This window comes from Saccostrea echinata, unplaced genomic scaffold (assembly GCF_033153115.1).
Source record: "Saccostrea echinata isolate AGI-Se365-2 ecotype Australia unplaced genomic scaffold, CSIRO_AGI_Sech_v1 ptg000022l, whole genome shotgun sequence".
Lineage (NCBI taxonomy): Eukaryota > Metazoa > Mollusca > Bivalvia > Ostreida > Ostreidae > Saccostrea > Saccostrea echinata.
The window spans coordinates 314,727-334,328 of NW_026889771.1; the positions used below are offsets into that span (position 1 = coordinate 314,727).

General features: G+C 32.4%; 2 protein-coding genes across 2 annotated transcripts in view; both read left to right on the plus strand.

Annotated features, from left to right (window-relative positions):
* The window catches only part of LOC133190156 (uncharacterized), a 101,570-nt gene that overhangs the window by 39,500 nt on the left and 42,468 nt on the right, over positions 1–19,602 (plus strand). The window lies entirely within an intron of this gene.
* Positions 686–7,360, plus strand: LOC133190496 (integumentary mucin C.1-like). The gene is made up of 4 exons (XM_061326151.1): positions 686–743; positions 5,158–5,481; positions 6,329–6,412; positions 6,642–7,360. Exons 1-4 carry the CDS (start codon positions 686–688, stop codon positions 7,358–7,360), a joined length of 1,185 nt encoding a protein of 394 aa, XP_061182135.1.

A 19,602-nucleotide genomic window follows, 5' to 3' on the forward strand; every position in this document is an offset into this window, starting at 1 on the left:
ACTCTCCTTGTGAACAGGGCATCATTATATGCCCTGTTCACATGGAGAGTTTAATTCAAATTAAACGCAAGTTAATTTACTGCACATTAAATTACTTCGCATTAGCTCTGCGTGAACGCTTCAAGCTAATCTAATTCGAATTAAATTTTGATGCATGTGTTTGTATGTTGTTTAACGTTCCTCTTGAGAATTTTTCACTCATATGGAGACACCGCATGGTGCAGTGGTTAGAGCGTCTGCTCTAGAGTCGCGAAGTAAGGAGTTGATCCTTACGTTGTGGGTTTGAATCCCACTGTGGGACGTGGAGACCGGTCCTTCGGCTGAGACTGTATAGACCGAGGTCCCGTGTCGCAGTAGGTGCTGGCATGAAAAAGATCCCTCACTGCTCAATGGCCGTAAGTGCCGAGTATAGGACAAAATTTCCAGCTCCCCACTGGCAAGTGGCGGCGTCTCCATATGAGTGAAAAATTCTTGAGAGGGATGTTAAACAACATACAAACAAACAAACATATGGAGACACCACCACTTGCTGGTGGAGAGCTGTGAATTTTGTAATATACTCGGTACTTACGGTACTTACTACTGTGTCACGGGACCTCGGTTTATAAGGTCTCATCCGAAGGACCGGTCTCCATGTCCCACAGTTGGATTCGAACCCACGACGTAAGGATCAACTCCTTACTCCATGACTCTAGAGCAGAAGCCACGTGGGCGACTTGATGCATCACAGTGTAATGGCAAATGTAAGGTAAATGCACATGTGGGTGGTCAGCTATTATAGATACTTGTGCTATTTTTTAGTGAAAAACAAAGGAAAATTATGTGAATGAAATGTGTACAGGTATTAGCCTATTACATTCTGTCAAATGGATCTTCTTTGCATAAGGTGACATGATTTGAAAATAATGTCATAATAGTCTGACTGAATAGCCTTACTTGTAGAAATTAAATTTTAATTTGCATAAGTTTAGTTCGCATTAGCTGTCATTTGAATGCAATTTAATTTGCATTAGTTTAACTGTATTAGTTTAATTCGCATTATTTTGCTGCAAATAAAACTTTCCATGTGAACAGGGCATTAGAGCAGATCAGAATATATTCAAGCTGGCTCCACGAATATCCTCCTTAAGGCTTTAAGCTAAATTTAATGAGTTATGAAACCATTAATATTCAATTGAAAACAAATGAAATGATGTCTATATATTATAGGCATAAGTTAAATTTATAATCATATTATATTCTAAGCATAACACGAAATAAGAGGAAGTAATAGATTGCAGCTCTCAAGAAGAAGGGGGGGTGTTTACAATCAGATCTCACTTTTGGCTAAAAAATAAAAAAACAAACAAAAAACAAAAACAAAAAAAACCCAAAAAAATAGGTTGCTGAGCTAAAGAAGAAGGGGGGTGGGGGTGGGGGGTGATGGTTACAATCCGATCTCACGTTTGGCTAAAAAATTAAGTAAGAGGTTACAGATTTCAAGAAGAAAGGGGGGGGTTACAATCTGATCTCACTATTGGCTAAAAAAGCATATATGTGAACTACGTTTCCAAAATCTCCAATTAACACGGACCAAATTTAGCTAAGTTGAGTCTTACAAAAATAAGTGAAGTTCATTTCATGTTGAAATGACACACACAACACATTCGATTATACCTTTCATTTGATGAATTTTAAATCATTGTGAAATGAATAGCATACATTGTGTACTATTCCAAGAAAGAAAATTATCACATAAATACGAACTGTCTTTTCATTTCAACAGAGTACCCGATATGCAGCAATCGTCACTGACCCCCCCCCCCCCTTACACCTTGATGTAAGTTTCTATACACCATATTTCATCGAACAAGTAATAAAACATACCGTTTTCCAGCGTTTCTTTAACATAGAATCCATCCTCATCAAAAGAATCTAGGTTTCTTTGCCCAGGCTTTCCTCTGCGTCTTTTTTTCGACATGTTTATTATATCCCGCTTCAAAACAATTGGACTTCCGCTCTCTTTACACACGCGCATGCGCATTCTAGATGTGTGTAACGTCAGAGGTGTGTAAGTGAAGATGGCAACTTCAATCCGCACGATATCTGTGTAATCATGTGTTTGATGAAACCCCGAAACTGGGACACGTTATTTTTTTTACTTTTTTAGGATTAAGACATGTCAATTTTTCGTTTTAAACGATAAAAAAGTTTGGGGACTTGATTCAAGTCCCCAATGTTTTTTATGTCCCCAATTTACGACTTGCGTATCTGTCGAAGGTCCCCAATATGGCCTTCCCACACACACCCTCACACACACACACACACACACACACACACACACACACACACACACACACAAAACAACATTTTTTTATCAACAACAGCTCTAAATGAAAAAGTGGAGCATTGGGTTGGGTTTTTTTTCTTAAATATTTCTGGCTTAACTACAAGAAAAACTCTCAGGTATAATACAAGAAACTTGGAAATGCTCCCAAAAAATAATGCCATTAGCTGGATATTTTAAAAAAATTCATAAATTAAAGCAAAGTACGAAAGCCTAGAAGCGTCAAATAAGCAATATGAAAAAAATGATAAAAGTAGTAATAACGACTTTTTATCTCGTAATTACTTTTTTATCTCGTTAGTACGACTTAATGAAGTCGTAATAACGACTTTTATCTCGTAATTACAACTTTCTTAAGTCGTACTAACGACTTTTTATCTCGTTATTACAACTTTCTCAAGTCGTAATAACGACTTTTTATCTCACAATAACGACGTTTTATCTCGTTATTACGATTTAATTAAGTCGTAATAACGACTTTTTATCTTGTAATTATGACTTCAGTAAGTCGTAATAACGACTTTTTATTGCGTTTTCCTTACTTGACCTTTCCATATTACGGATATATAACTACGGAAACGTGTTTCCGTATATAACCGCCTCGTGTCGTTGTGTTTTACCTCAAAATGACAAAATAAAATCAGTGTCATCTGCCAATAAAATGTATATAACGTCATAATTTTATCGAGTTGTACGAGGAGATCAGAAAATTACGATAATCTTTGATGATTTAACTGCCCTGTTAAATTTTGTTGACTTTGACCAAAGTATGATAATTTTTTGCGTAATAGCAATGTTGTTGCGATGTTGTTGCAATTAATAAAATGTATAGCAATATTCTCCCAGTTTTATATAATGAGAATAAATAATGTCGATATGGTTCCATTTATTAGGTTTTCACGTCGATATTTTGACAGTTCTTGTTGTTATCTTAAGTTTGAACAACAATTTAACTGTATTGAAAAAAAAATCATAGCTGAAATTGATCTCTCTTTTTGTGCGTATCACTCGTATCAACAGCGAGGCAATTAAAAATGAACTGCAAATCAAACGATTCAATACTTTATAGTATATTGATAAATCTATGTCAATTTTGCTTGAATGAGTGTTACAAGTAGTTCAAAGGATAACTTAATTTCTCTGATTTAAATAAGTTGCCTACATGAAGTGGTCACGTAGGCGTCGGAACCGGGAGGGGGCTTAGCCCCCCTTTTGCAAAGATAAACATAATATAGGCATTGAAAATTGGGACTTAGCCCCCAAACTTTTTTTTTTTTTGGTTGGTTGGTTTAGCCCCCCCCCCCCCGTTTCAAATTTGCTTCCGACGCTTGTGTGTCATATATAATACGTTGAAATAATGTCTGCGATGCGTAGCAGTAATGTCTGCGATATTCAATTTAGCGGTATAATTTATATGAATTATTTAAAAGCGACATTGATAAATTGGACTTTGATAGATTAAAGTGTGTAAGTCGTCCAAAACACGTCAAAAAAGTGTCCTTCCTTAGAGATTGCTGTCATAGATAAATTTGCAAACTTCGAAGCAACCGTTTTGGACAATATTATAAAAAAAATATCGCGCTCCAACTCAACAACACGAGACCAGTATACGTTTCCGTATTTCTACGCTTTCGTTACCTAAAAGGATCAAATTAGGAAAATGTTCAAAATGAAAAAAAAAATAAACAAAAAGTCGTAATAACGAGATAAAAAGTCGTAATAACGAGATAAAAAGTCCATATTTAAGGAATAACTGTCTTATTTTTTGGATTCATGATGTGATCAATCGAGTGGCTTGCGTGATAATTTGCATAAACGCCGAAGGCGTTTATGCATAAAATTATCACGCAAGTCAATCGATTGATCATCGTCATGAATCCAAAAGATAAGACAGTTATTCCTTATATTTACATGCTCCTGATTCTGCAAATCCCCGTGCTAATAGCCCCGCTTCTCCCTCTATTTGTCCCGCCCCGCACGTGATTTTTTTTAACCGCGCCTATCGATGAACCAGTAGATTTGTGTAGAAATAAAGTGTTTTTACAATTTGTAATTTTATCTCGGACAAAGACATTGGAAATGTAAATATTACGAGATAAAAAGTCGTTATTACGACATAAAAAGTCGTTATTACGACTTTATTAAGTCGTACATGTAATTACGAGATAAAAAATCGTTATTACGACTTTTTAAAATCGTAATAACGAGATAAAAAGTCGTTATTTCACTTAGGAAAGTCGAAGCAACGAGATAAAAAGTCGTAATTACGAAATAAAAAGTCGTTATTACGACTTTTATTATTTTTTTCATTTTCCTTATTTGACCCTTCTAGGCTTTCGTAGCAAAGCATAGTTAAATGTAAAAATATAATTTTCAGTGTTGTCAAATATAGAATATAAATTAACAATATATCTTACCGTTACCGTTAAATAAAAAATGATTGTCTTTTATATATTATTTGAGAAGAGACTGTTAACAAACTACAATCGTTACAGTTGGTGTGATTTTGAATGCAAGGGTTTGTGGAGAGGACCCCCCGTCCCCTCCTTTCCCTAAATATACACCCTGGACTCAGGAATGTTTCATATATATGTTTTGTTTCATAAATTATTTTTCCAAGCTCTAACTCATATACACAACCTATTCAATATGAAAAATTTCTTAAGTATAATGAACACTAAGTGGTTTGTTAAAAATCATATACCAGTATACTTGTGATATTAAAAAAGAGCATCTCTTTATTACTTAATTAAAGCAATAACATTGCAAACTATAGGTATCACATTTACCCTTGTATAAAAAACGGGGTTAAAAATTCTTATCTTTCACAGATTCCACAGAGTTATTGCCAAGCTTCTGGGGAGGTTTTTATACCTGCCCTGGTGGATCATCACAGATATTTCAAATGAATGTGATCCCAAGAAATAAAGATGAAATATCAACCTCAGCTGTATTGACTTTTGATGGAATCTCAGTCACAGCCAGTGGGAGTTATGGTTATAGAACACTGCTCATACAAGGCAGACCAAATCAAAAGAATATAACTAATGTTAAACTTTATAGTGTACAGCCACCATCAAATTTGTCTTCAATGGCAGGAGAGATAACATTCAATGGAGATAAGAAATGTGGTGTAGTTTTGAATTTTAAAAAATGTGAGTCATTTACATTAAAATACATATATCAATTTATACAATTTCTTTAATTTTTTTGTGACAGATATTTAATATCATTTTGTATAAATAGTTAAGTCTGAACTTGTTTGAAGTTGATTGTTTTGAAATCGTACATTTAGTTCGTTTGACCTTAAAGTCAAGATCTAGTAAATGAAAGGTGCCTTCAGATTTCTCAAATTTGAGAAAAAAGTTCTTTCAATGATCCTTTAAAATATAGTTTGGCGAAATTAGGTGTATCGGGGCATAATTTTTATGTAAACTCAACGAAAAAAGATATTTTAAACTGTTATTTTCAATGAAAAATGAAGGAACTCAGGAATATATATGGGATTTTTTTCCTTCTCAGAAAAAGAAAATGTATCAATATTGCCTACAGTCTCTCAGAAAACAGTTTTTCATATCTTCTTGACCTCTTCTTTAAAATGATATTAATTTGAATATAGGTATCGGGGTTAATTTTGACATGATTTCAAATTGAATTCCATTAAAATGTTTCATTTTCTACATAATTCAATAATAGCTGTAAAGTACGGGAAAAATTAAGTTTAAATCAATTATGACGTCATAATGGATCTAGCACAAAAAAGACAGTCTAAACTCATTTAGTAGATCTTGACCTCAATATGAACATGTGTATTTACGTTTATCATACTATTTTTCAATTTTCCGGAATAAAAGTGTAGACACAAAATGATTGAACTCTTTTGTCTGTCTTGATTGTAAATGAACTCTTTTGTCTGTCTTGATTGTAAATTGCTTAATATCTAGAACATAATTTTTTTTTTTAAACACATGCCTCAATGCATCATTGAATACTAAATTTCAGCTTATTTGAACCAATGTGGATCTGGAACCTGTGTGAGATATGGTCAAAAGAAGAATGAATTCTACTGTTGTTGTGATGGCAAAGGTAAAACAAACACAAGATGTGTTCGAGAAACACAAACGATCATGAGTGTCGCTAGGGCGTAAATGAATCAGCATATACAATTTCCTTTTATCACAATAAATATTTTTTTTATATCAGTATCTTTTACGTATGCATGTACATGTATATATCTTTCAACACTTTACCAAATGTAGGTGCATTCTGATAGGGTAAAATTAAGTTTTGACACTTTGATTATTTTAATTTTCAGCTAGTTCTTACTGTGGACCTACAACAAACATGGGTCAGTCATCAAGTAGTACATCCAGTACTACAAAAGAGATATCAACAACCACAGAAATGAACCAGAGGCCAAGAACACATTTAACAACCACTACTACAAAAACAACATTTACAACTATGAGACACACACCACCAAAAACAACAATAACCACCACTACACAACCCACATCACCTAGAACAACAACAACAACCACTAAACAACGTACCTCACCAGAAACAACAACAGCCGCTACACAACCCACATCACCTAGAACAACAACAACCACTACACAACGTACCTCCCCAGAAACAACAACATCCGCTACACAACCCACATCACCTAGAACAACAACTACTACACAACGTACCTCACCAGAAACAACAACAGCCGCTACACAACTAACATCACGAAGATCAACAACAACTTCACAATCAGTGACAACAAAATCAACTTCCACTCTACAACCCATAGCATCAGGAATACTAACAAAAACACAGACAACTACAGTAACTACAGACCAGGCAACCACAGCATCTACAAACACAAAAGCTACCACCAGAAAAACAGAACCAACCAGCATCACCACTGCCGTGGCACAAAATCCCGGAATAACAATAAATCTTCAGCCGATCTTATCCAAGCTGCAAGAATGTGACTTGTATGGTCGACTTTATGCAATACTTCTTTTCAATACCAAAAACAAATAATCTTGAGATCGAGACTAAAAAGCAAATCTGTTTTCAAGTTTTTTTTTTAATTATCTGGAATTTGTAGATCGTTTAAGCTATATCTTTTGTTTATATTCAATAAAGTAAATTTTTATTTCATAGACTGTTTTATGGTATAGATCTTTGATGAACATATTGAGTATCTCCTCTGTGTAGATCATAGCATATCAAATTGAACTAGACAAAAATAATTGTCTCTCTTAGGAATTTACCTCAGGCTGGTAACTTCCGAAATGGTGATTCAGAAGTGTTTTTGCATTTAAGGTTTTAAGTTTATTTGATATGGAAACGAAATACTTCATACTTTTGATTAACATCTGAAATCAAACATTTATTATATTTATTGCGAAAGTTTCAACTTTTAAAGAGACGCCGTGACGGAAAAACGGGAAAATTGACAAAAGTAGAATTTTTGCAAGACACATGCAAATTTTATTCAATTCTTGAAAGTACTAGGTTTCAGAAAATTACAGGTTTCAGAACCTAAAAAATCTATTTTATGGATAAAAATATAAATAAAAATAATTTTAGTTTCTCCAAACACGGAAATCTTCCTCTTTAAGGTAAGCATGCGCAGAAAAGTTGAAGAAGTTACCATGGTGTCAATTCCATAAATATAAATGTTGGATGACCGAGTATTTTGATATAATCTTCATAAAAGATGAATAGAACTTACTCATTACTTTTGATTGTTAAAATTCAATGTTGTTTACAAGTTTCACGCTAAAAATAAAAGACACATGACCTTGACATTGTTGACATTGAGGATAAGAACCACGCCATAGATACAGTTTTTCTTTTACCGGTGTAACGACGAAAAGTGACCCCCGTAGAATATTGACAGGGGATCATTTTTCCACGTAGAAATTTGACCCCCCTGTTCAATATTCTACGTAGAAAAATGACCCACGTTTTCGTAGAAATTATGGCCTTTGGGTCATTTTTTTCCGTGTGGATTGTAGAAAATGACACCGTAGAATAATGACCCTCTGTCATTTTTTGATAAAATATGGTTTTGTAAAGAAATTTTTTGTTAGGCAAATACATAGGGGTCATTAAAATCACAAAGTCTTATGATATGAAGTGTTCATTTCTAATAGCTTTAAAGTTTAAATAACAAAATTAAAAGGTATTATTATACTTAACTTAAATAATACAAGGTGATTTATCCCAATTAAAAGAAAACATAACAAGGCTATAATGATGTTCTTTGACTATTAGAACATTGATTTGTTTTATCACATTTAAGGTTTTCCATTTCTAATAGGACCAAATTCTCTATCCTTAAATGTTCATCATATACATAATACTTTGATATTAATTTAACTTTGAAGTCTATGGGGACAAGAATTTTTTTTAAAAATTCAAATAATAATTTAATATCAATAAATATTGTGGTAGAAAGATGCATTAAACATTAGAAATAGAATGACAATTGAAAACGTTTTTTTTTTACCAGATGAGTTTTAAAGATTAATTTTTTTTTTATTAATTAAAAACAGATAACTCTTACCAAAATTCAAGATCATAAATTAGGACACATCCCACCCTTCCATGCTTATAGTAATAAATGGGAATTATTTCTAAATATACTGAGTATTCAACACCTACACATTTGATATGTATTCAATTTCAATGAATCTTTTGCTATTAGGGATGGAATACCTTTATAATAATACCTTAAAAATTTTCAGTTTACACAGTTTTGATTATCTAAATGTGCAAAAAATCAAAATAAAGTCTTCTTTCTTCTTCATAAGTTATAAGAAAGATTAACGTTTTAAAACTCTTCCCAATTAAATATGTTTTAAAAGGGGCGATTGTTAAGAAAATTTGATCTCATAATTATCTTTCAATTTCTATGAATGAAGTCTCAAACTTCTGATAAAAATATACTGAAGAAAAAATCAAAATAAAGTCTTCTTTCTTCTTCATAAGTTATAAGAAAGATTAACGTTTTAAAACTCTTCCCAATTAAATATGTTTTAAAAGGGGCGATTGTTAAGAAAATTTGATCTCATAATTATCTTTCAATTTCTATGAATGAAGTCTCAAACTTCTGATAAAAATATACTGAAGAAAAAATCAAAATAAAGTCTTCTTTCTTCTTCATAAGTTATAAGAAAGATTAACGTTTTAAAACTCTTCCCAATTAAATATGTTTTAAAAGGGGCGATTGTTAAGAAAATTTGATCTCATAATTATCTTTCAATTTCTATGAATGAAGTCTCAAACTTCTGATAAAAATATACTGAAGATTAAATATGTGAAATATATAAATGTTAAAAATATCACACAAGACTGAATTAATATGCCTCTGAATTCGATATCAGGGGCACAAAAGGTGATTAGCTTTTTCTTTACAAGTGTCTTTTGTTTGTTAGTGTCAACAAAGGCTTTTTACATTAAAAAAGAGGTGTTTAACAGAAGTCTATACACGGTAATATCATCATATATCCCTCTCCCTCCAACTCTCCCCTGTCTCTCTGACTTCCTCTCTCCCTCTCTCTCTTACCCTCTATCTACTCTTTCTCTCCCCACTCTCACTTTCTCCCCCTGTCTCTCATTCTCCCCCTCTCTCTCATTCTCTCTCTCCCCCACTCCCCACTCTGTCTCCCTACTCTGTCTCTCTTCACTCCCCCACTCTCATTCCCCCTACTCTCTCCCACACTCACTCCCCCTCTCTTTCTCCCTCCCTCTCTCTCTCTCTCTCCCCATTCTCACTCCAGTTTCTTCCTCTCTCTTTATTTTTTTTTGACCGTCTGACTCATTTATTATCAGGCCTTGTGAAAAAAAACTAATATATATGCATAATACATAGATGTTTCAAAGTTATTTACAGTAAAATTAATGGAAAAAATACTTATTCCAGAATAAAGACATAAATCTTACAGTTATTATAAAAAAAATTATAAAATGTTTATTCTTGATCTTTTTACTTTAAATTGGATTTGGCAAATTTGTTTATTTTTGCAAAAAATGAATGTAATTTAAAATTATAAGGGCGATAACTTCAAACAACAGAAAATACTGCTTCCCTGTTCACAATTTGTTCATTGCGTTATATGTTTGCGCATTTGATTTTATATGCTCGGAAAACAATATTTATTTGCTTACTAACATGCAAGGAACATATGTCAGCTTGAAATCTAAGTTGGATATTATTTGTTGTACCGTTATGAAAAATAGATGTGCGGCATATGCCCTAAATTATCCACATGCAGAGAGGAGGTCTATAAATATCCTTTATTTGACCTAGTATGTAATAAGGGTTTGACATTCACTATCCTCTTCCCTTGTATGCTTTCAGTTTACTATATTTTCATAATTTTTATCTTGTTCAGACATCGTGTCGTTGCTTTCAATGTTAACCAAAATGCACTTGCATCATGACTCACTCGTTGTTCTACGCATTACCCGGCATTTCATATTTTCTTATTGCAAATAAACGTTCGTTTTGGTGTTTGTTCAAATACGTACTCTTAATAAAACTATGTATAATCTTTACTTGTTGCATGGTTCTACTCTGCTAACCAAAGATTTCTACTAAACGGTTTTGAATGGACAGTGTTAAATGATTAACCGTTAGGCTATCAACGTAATTTGAGTAAATGTTCACCTTATTACAGGTCCTAGCAAAGCTTCTGGGAAAATTAAAATCATTCACTTAAGTAATAGAGCCATTCAAACAAGAAAAGAAAGTCAAGCAAATTGTGGGCTTAAAAAAATGTTTCAAAGTTGCCCCTGTCGCGCATAGGAATCCTCCTCAATCTACATGTACTGTACATAACATTATAAAGTTTATAATTTGTAAATCACTTGAAGTAAGCATTTAATTCTAAGTCTGAAGGAAGAATTTAAGAAGGAATGCCACACCAATTTTTTTTCCATAGATCTTTAAGACATCCCCTTTATTAGACATTCATATTATGCATTTATTAATAGCAAATTTTAAACCATAAAGCATTTTTGATTTGAACGTATTTTGTTGTCTATTAACTTTACAAATGGGATTGGGCAAAAGTTCTAAAAACTTAATACGCCCTTTCCCTACATATAAATTATATATATGGGTTTCAGCTTAAAATGAATAAACACAGAAAAGCATAATAATCAGAGGAACAATATTCAATGTAATATATAATACACAAGCTGTATAGAATTCGTAAAAAGTAATAATTGTATCAACCAAAACAACCTGACTTTTTAATAAATTTTTGTACAATGGAAAAAAGGTATTCATTTTCAACATCGTTTAACGTTTCATCTCCCCACAGTAAAGTGTGAGTATCAACAGTATATAATTTTCCCATTCGCAGAAATGTGTCAAAAAATTCTTTTCTGGCCTCTGTATATTTTTTGCATGAAAAGAAATAATGATGAATATCCTCCACTCTTCCACAAGAACATAGGGGACTCAAAATTACGTTATATCGAAAAAGATCGCTATTAAGCACACAGTTGTGTCGAAGCCTTGTATGTAATATATTTAAGCCTCGAATTCCGTAACTTAAATAAAAGGGTGGCGTAGGTTTATTGTAAGAAATGGACTTTTTAAAGATAAACAATGAGGAAGACTTTCTTACAATTAGAGGTAATGAGTTCAATTCGTCAATAACGGGTGAAAGTTGACATATGTTTGCAATCTGCATTTAGGTATGTTATAGTTATATGAATTTCTCGTACTATAACTTGATGAATTACAACCCAAATTTGGGATTATATCAGTTAGATATTCAGGAACTTGGTTATTATAAATTTAATATATTGTAGTTAATCTAGTATTTTTTTCTTTTTTCATGTAATGGTTCCCATCCAGTTTCAAAGTATAGTGCATCTTTAGAAGCTAATAGAGTTAAGAGTTAATTTTTCGCTATCGCCTACATTATATCCACCCCACACCAAGGAAGCATATTCTAATTGGGGTCTAAGAAAGGTTGTGTACATGAGTGAAAGAGTTTTCCGATTTACAACAAATTTGATTTTTTTTAAAAAGCATCTTTGCAAATAAAACATTTTTTTTTTTCATTTTCTCATAAAATCGTATTAAATAATTAAGAGCTGATATCAGTCTTTCAATGCTGCAACCATAGTCTAAAAGGGATGTCTTAAAGATCTATTTAATAAAATTTTGGTGTGGCATGCCTCCTTAGATTATGAAAAGGACTGGGGAAGGGGGTAGAAAACATGTTAAAAATTCTATAACTGCAGTGCATGACTAAGACAAGCCAAGGCCATCTTTAAAAAAATGTATTTTAACCCTCTCCCGACCGACTGGCTAAAATGGCCCGACTCAATTTTTTTTACCTCCAGAAAACAAAATATTTTTTCTTTTCTTACACGTTCACGTGTATGCTAAAATTTTCTTGGGGAAAAAATTAACGCGTATCATATCTCATTTCTAAAGGTTTTTAAACAGGTTTTATTATATAATATTGTGAAAAAGTAGGGGGGGTCATATTTCTATGGGGTTCATTTTTCAACGTGAGAGGATTCGTAGAATTACCGGCCTGGTAGGGTTTTCTACGGTCGAAAAATGACCTTACTTGTCTTGGAATATTGAGCCAGGATCATTTTTCTACGTAGAAATTTGACCCCCTGGTCAATATTCTACAGGGGTCACTTTTCATCGTTACAGAGGCACTTACATTTTGCAGTCTTTTCTTGCTTTTACCGTGCAGTTGAGATCTCAAAACTTCGCCTTATTTATATTTCTCATATATCTCTAGCTTTATATACAATTATCTTAAAAGAAACACATAATATTGAATCACTATGTAACTTTAAATAAATTTTCTTAACGATTAACTTCCGTAACGATATTAGTCTTGTTCAACCAGACGCTCGGCTGTCTCCGTAAATCTCCGACCAGCAGAGCTGGAACTGGTCGGAGATTTACGGAGACAGTCGAGCGTCTGGTTGAACGAGACTATATAACGATATTTAATTTAATATCAGAAATTCCCGTCAGACTTTAAAAAAAACAAACATGCTATACCGTTCTATTCTCAACATCAGAAAAAAAGACTTGAAATATTGAAAAGTCTGCCTATACAGTCTTGTCATATCATATTTATCTATGCAATCCCTAATGATTTAAAATTTCAAGTAAAGAAAGACTTATTTGCATATATATGGAGGGTAGGACTGTCTCTACAGACAAGTCATATTTTCTGCCATGAAATAAATGGAGATAACGAACAGTATTCAAGCTCAAAAGTCCATTTAAACAATACAAATCAGGAGCAGAGCAAACATGGACCTCTAAAACATCAGAGGTGGGATCAGGTGCCATAGAGGAGTGAGCATCCCCTGACGACCGGTCACACTTTCCTAAAGAATCTTTACATGCACTCTGTATAATTCTAAAATTGCTGACGAATTTAATCATATCCTAGAATGTAAAGTTTTAGATAATGTTAAGAAAAAAATACCTAGGCAATTATCATTCTTGCAGGCTTAATGTTGTTAAATTCTTGGAACTAATGTCAACTAAGAACGAAAAATCCCTGAAAAAACTATGTTTATTTATTTCAAAAATTTATTATGCTGTCTGTCCTCCTTGATATATTTCCTCCTCTCCATTTTCTTTTTTATGTTTATACTTATTTTCTGTCATCTTTTTGTATTGCATACGTGTATGTACTGTCTATACAGACAAGTCTATTGTATACGTGTATGTTCCTCTGCCCAATTTGTATAAAATGTATATACGATATTAATGCATCCCATGTACCAGTATTTTGGTTTCAGAGAATTAATTGAACTTGAACTTGCTGGAGGGCGTGGCTCCATTATTCAGCGGGTAATAGTTTTTTAACAATTATTTCTCGACGAATCAGATTCACCTAATTTACATGAAAGTATAATATAACGAGATAACTTCCTAATCGTTATAACTAGATGATTAAATCCTTTTAAATAGGAGATAAATATCTGGTTATAAGGAGATAACTAACTCGTTATGAAATAATTAATTCGTTTTAACGAGATCTAACTCAAACAATTCTTTCGTTAATATAAAGTAGTAAAAGGTATAGAGAAGTGACTTTCTTTGAAAACAAAACTTAAACTTTAGTTTAAACTTAAACTTTAGATAGCCTTGATATACTGCACATTAAAAATATGTGACACATACAAGTACCGCTGTGCCATAAGAGGTGTTCAAACATCGAATCAGAGAAGTTTTACATATCTTTTGAAAGCTAAATATTCGGGATGAGACTCCATGATTTGAAAAATATGCTCAGAAAATTCTAAATACAACTGAGCAGTATATAAGTCGAAAAACACTTATTTACCGTTTTAAGATTAGTGTATTGTTTAGTTTTTTATTTTTTTTCACAGAAATATTGCGGCTATGGTTTATATTGACTCTATAACGAGGGGGAAAATACTACTCTGAGAAAGAAAGAGGGGGGAAATTTGGCTCTGGTGTGAGATTTCCATCGGGAGGAAATCCTACTCTAGAGTACAATTTCCGGGGGAAAAAATGATTATGGGGAAAATCCTACTCTACAACACCGGTAGTTTTATTTAAAATTAAATTTATGAGGGAAAGTAATAAGTATGAATGTATGAGAGAATGTGAACAAAAATCTCGTTATGTAACTTGATATATTTTTCTTTGAAGTAACAAAAAACCCAAATGTCTTACAGTTCTCGAAGTATAAGGTGAGACAGACGGACAGACAGACACGTCAGGTAAAGTGATCTCTAAGTGTCGTTCTGCTTTGCAATAAAAACTAAATCTTCCAATGAGTCGGTAATATCCGCACGTAAGAGTTTATCTCCAAATGTACTCTCCTTCGCACATGGGTAACTGGAAAAGAAGTCACAAAAGTTATTGTATTATTGCATAAATATTTATTTAGATACACATATGTGTTACATTACCATAAAATACTCAAAAGAGCAGATAGCCAGTGGATCTCTTATATTAGTATTCCATAAAGTAAATTCATTTTTGGCTCAAATTGGCTACTGAATTAAATGTAAGAGGCGTTCAACCAAGTTTCTGTAGAAAAACGTTATTTTATTACGCCAATTGGTTCCATAATAAAAAAAAAACCTCCAAACCCTTACTGCGTATCCTCAGGACAGCCATCAATCATATTTCAAACGATGAATTGGATTTAAGGAAGAAAATAGTGTGATAAATGAACAGTTATAAGAATGAAATTTTGCGGCTTTTATCGATGCGCTTATAAAAGAACTGCTGAAATACCTTCTGAGAGATTGAAAGTTGCTGATGTCAGAAAGAGGACTTGTTAGGGTAGAAATATCAGATGTTAATAGATTGTTTCAAGACATTATAAATCGTACAGAGAATGAAGATTTAGAAGAGGCAATTTTAAAATAAAAATACTTTGACAGAATAAAGTGGGGATGCAAAGATTTATCTTTGTTAAAACATACGATGAATAGGAAAAAATGTTTCTAATAATATGTAAAACATGTAATAAAACAGATAAAATCTTATCAAAATAGATGAATTCCAAAATAATGATTTGTAAATTGAATTTTTTTGGGAAAATTCAACTTGCCTTTATTTTTTCCCCTCAATTATAATCATATTGTATAAACATTGTAGGCACAATTTCTAAAGCGCCAATAGAACAGACAATGCATTTACATGTGAATTTCAGTCAAATTTGAGTCTGAGAGTCAAGATGAAATTACTTAATCTTTATTTTGTTTGACAATAAATCAAATATAATTTAATGAAAAATTACTACATGTTTAATCATTTATGAAAATGGGTTATAAAGATCATAGATATTTGGAATGATGACGAATATTATTTAAAAAAAAATGACACTTCCTCAAAAGAATCATTAAATAAATGAGACTGGATATTTGAATTCAGTAAAATAAAAGTTGCTATTCCCAAAGCATATTTTCAAATATTGAGAGGGTATTACTTAGTACCTACAAAAGACAACAATTAGTCATCATAAATTGGAAATAACTTATTCAAAAGAGGAGCAAATAAAACCGTAATTAATAATAATGGTTTTAAATTTGATAAAAGACACAGGCTCTAAATTAGAAAATTGCTTCAAAAAGTCAAGAAGAATGGAAAGGAATATAACAAAAAGATAAATTCATTGGATCTTAGCTTAGACCAGAATTCAAGAATAAAGTAAAACATTAACTTCAAAAGCAAACTTGATATTAAGTAACTATAAAGTTATAAAGATATAAAGTTGAAGAACTATATAAATTTCTACACCATCCAACACTTCAATTAGCTGAAGATGTGATAGAAGTAAAGAGAATTTAAAAACTTGATTTAGGAACAATGATATTAAGATACTTATGAGAACCACTATGTTCAATAATTTCTGCTTACACTTTTATCTGATTGTTTAATTTGAAAAGTAAAATAAGTACACGACGATATTAACTTTTTGTAATTTTCAGTAATTAAACGACACTTTTCCAATAATTGCATGAAATGTATGTAATTTTCAGTAATTAAACGACACTTTTCCAATAATTGCATGAAATGTATGGAGATAACGAACAGTATTCAAGCTCAAAAGTCCATTAAACATTATAAATTTTGGAGCAGAGCAAACACGGACCTCTAAAACATCAGAGGTGGGATCAGGTGCCATGGAGGAGTGAGCATCCCCTGCCGACCGATCACACCCTTTAAACCTTTCAGTTATAAACAAACTCTACAGGTCCTAGACCATTTAAAACAAATCACCCTAAGAAGCCTTGTTTCTCCTCTTCTATTAGCTGTAGTCCTGCTGGATGAAATGTGAAAATGACGAACAGTGATCATAATTAAAAGTCCTTTAACAATACAAATAGTGATTAAAACCAACGCAGACCTCTGAAAACAGAGGTGGGATCGGGGACTATGAAGGAGTAAGCATCCCGTCGTGTGTCCCTTGTCATGTTCGGGTAAAAGGAAAACAATCTGTCGGCAATTCAGCGTGAAAATAATGGCCTAAAAATTCATATTAAAGACGTCAGTCAAGGAGACAATGCCATTATATCGACCACAAAATTTGCAAAGCGTTAACATTTTACTTGATTGTTGATGTCCTTTTATCATCAACATATTTTAAATAGTCTACCTTGTTTTAGAAATTGCTCGTAAAAAGAAAATTTTCTTGCGAGACATTAACTCCATATGCAGGTGATGTTATATTGCTATATTAATAGACTAGTTATTGTTTCCAGATTTCTAGAATTGTATTGATCTTAACGACAAAACAGAACAACATATTACGAAGTTATGCATATTCATTATACACAGAAATAACTACACATTACAAATATTCACAACAATTCAATATGGAAAACTTGGGACAAACAACTGTTCTGCAATTATCGATTTAATGAGTCATCCCCCTTTACGACAAATCTAAAAATGGGGGATGAGATACATAGCAGATTTTATAAAAGTTATCCCCTTTTGTAAACAATACATTTGGGGGATGATATACTAGATTACATTTCCTAAAGTTATCCACCTTTGTAAAAATACATAAAAATCTGACGACCTGGAAGCAATCATTTTAAAATGCCAAAATTAAGGGATCCAAGATCTTATTACGAATTCCGTTAAGGAGTATGCTAGACCCAGACGGTGGGCTATATATGAAGATGAAGACCTGGACACTTTGTTAGAATGAATAAAGAGCCTTAAATTATCTTAAAGTATTCGTTAAAAAAATAAAAGACAAAACTTGTAGCACATATCCCTCCGTTTTCAATAGACTGACAGTGATAAAAGAATTAAGAAGACTATATGAAAAAATATTATGGTTCCAGCTGACAAAGCTTACAGCAATTTAACATAGTCCTTCTTGCAAGACTCATTATTACAACACATCTGGTAATCTATCTTAGATTCATAGCATCCTTTCAAAGGTTGAAATCCTTCAAAATCACGTTACAGTTTTAAATATTATTTTTTAAACCTTCTAGTCAACTGATCTGAATATGAGCTACCGTATCTATACTTGATTCGTAAATATCATTAAAATTCTTTACAAATAACGATACATTGCAGTGTTCTCGCAAGCCACTATTTTTACTCTACACAAAAAACTAATTGCTGTGAAGGAGAAACATCAGATATACTGTGCTACAACATATTTAAGAGATGGTGTAAATCAAATGTAGATTCTCCAAAACTCTAAAGAACTTTAGAAAATGTGATGGCAATTTTCCCCAAAAATCATGCAATAGCATTAAAATGTATGACTTTTCAACCCTTCATAAAACTTTATCTATTCATGTACATATATTTACATTCCATTACAATGTACATAAGGTGTTTATATCTCCCTACTGATTCGGTTCTCAGTACAGACTGCTGACAAGAAAGTTAATGTTATAGACCTTTCAACAGTCTTGTTTAAAAGGAAACCCAAGTCTATGGTCGTTATAATGATCTTCTTTGCAAATACAACCCATCGTCGGGTCAAATTTTGACTGACGTATTTCATACCAGTTTTTTGGCCATTGCTTTATGTTAAACTGTATTCAACAGGGGATGTTTGTTCCTCCTTGGCACATAATCCCAACTCTAGTGTTTCCAGGGGCAATTGTGTTTATTGCCCTGTTTAAGATCTGTATTGTTTATAAATTGTTAGATTGATCACTGTTCATCATATTCTTTTTTTTTATCTTGAAGAAAAAAAATCTTGGGAGGGGATTCAATAAATTTTGCCTGCTGACCGATGCTATTCAGAACATGTATTATGTTTTTATATTTCAGATTAGCGAGAGAAATTAGTAGATTACAAGATTACTTCCTATTTTATTTTTTTTTTATTTCAATGAAAGCTGTTGCTGCTGATACTAAAACAATTTTTCAAAGAAAATGAGTAAACAAGGTGAGCAAAATGCCTATTGTGCTACAAAAATTAAAGTGAAAAATTAAACTTCTTTCATATTTCATTTAACATTAACATATACTTTATAAAAAAAACTCCACATTATCGCAAAAATTTCAGAAAAATTGAAATAATTCGTCTGTCATATAGCATCAAAGAGCGCAAATATAGACAAATCTTCATACTAAAAAAGAATTTTTCCGTATGAGTGGGCCTTCGCTCCATTTCTTTTTTTTTTTTTAAAGATTGTACTCAAAGTATGCGTTAAATATGCATTCTTTGGTTAAATGTAGGTTTTTTGTTATGAGCGGTACAGCATAGTGGTTGGTGTGTTAGTCTCGATAGTTAAATTGATAT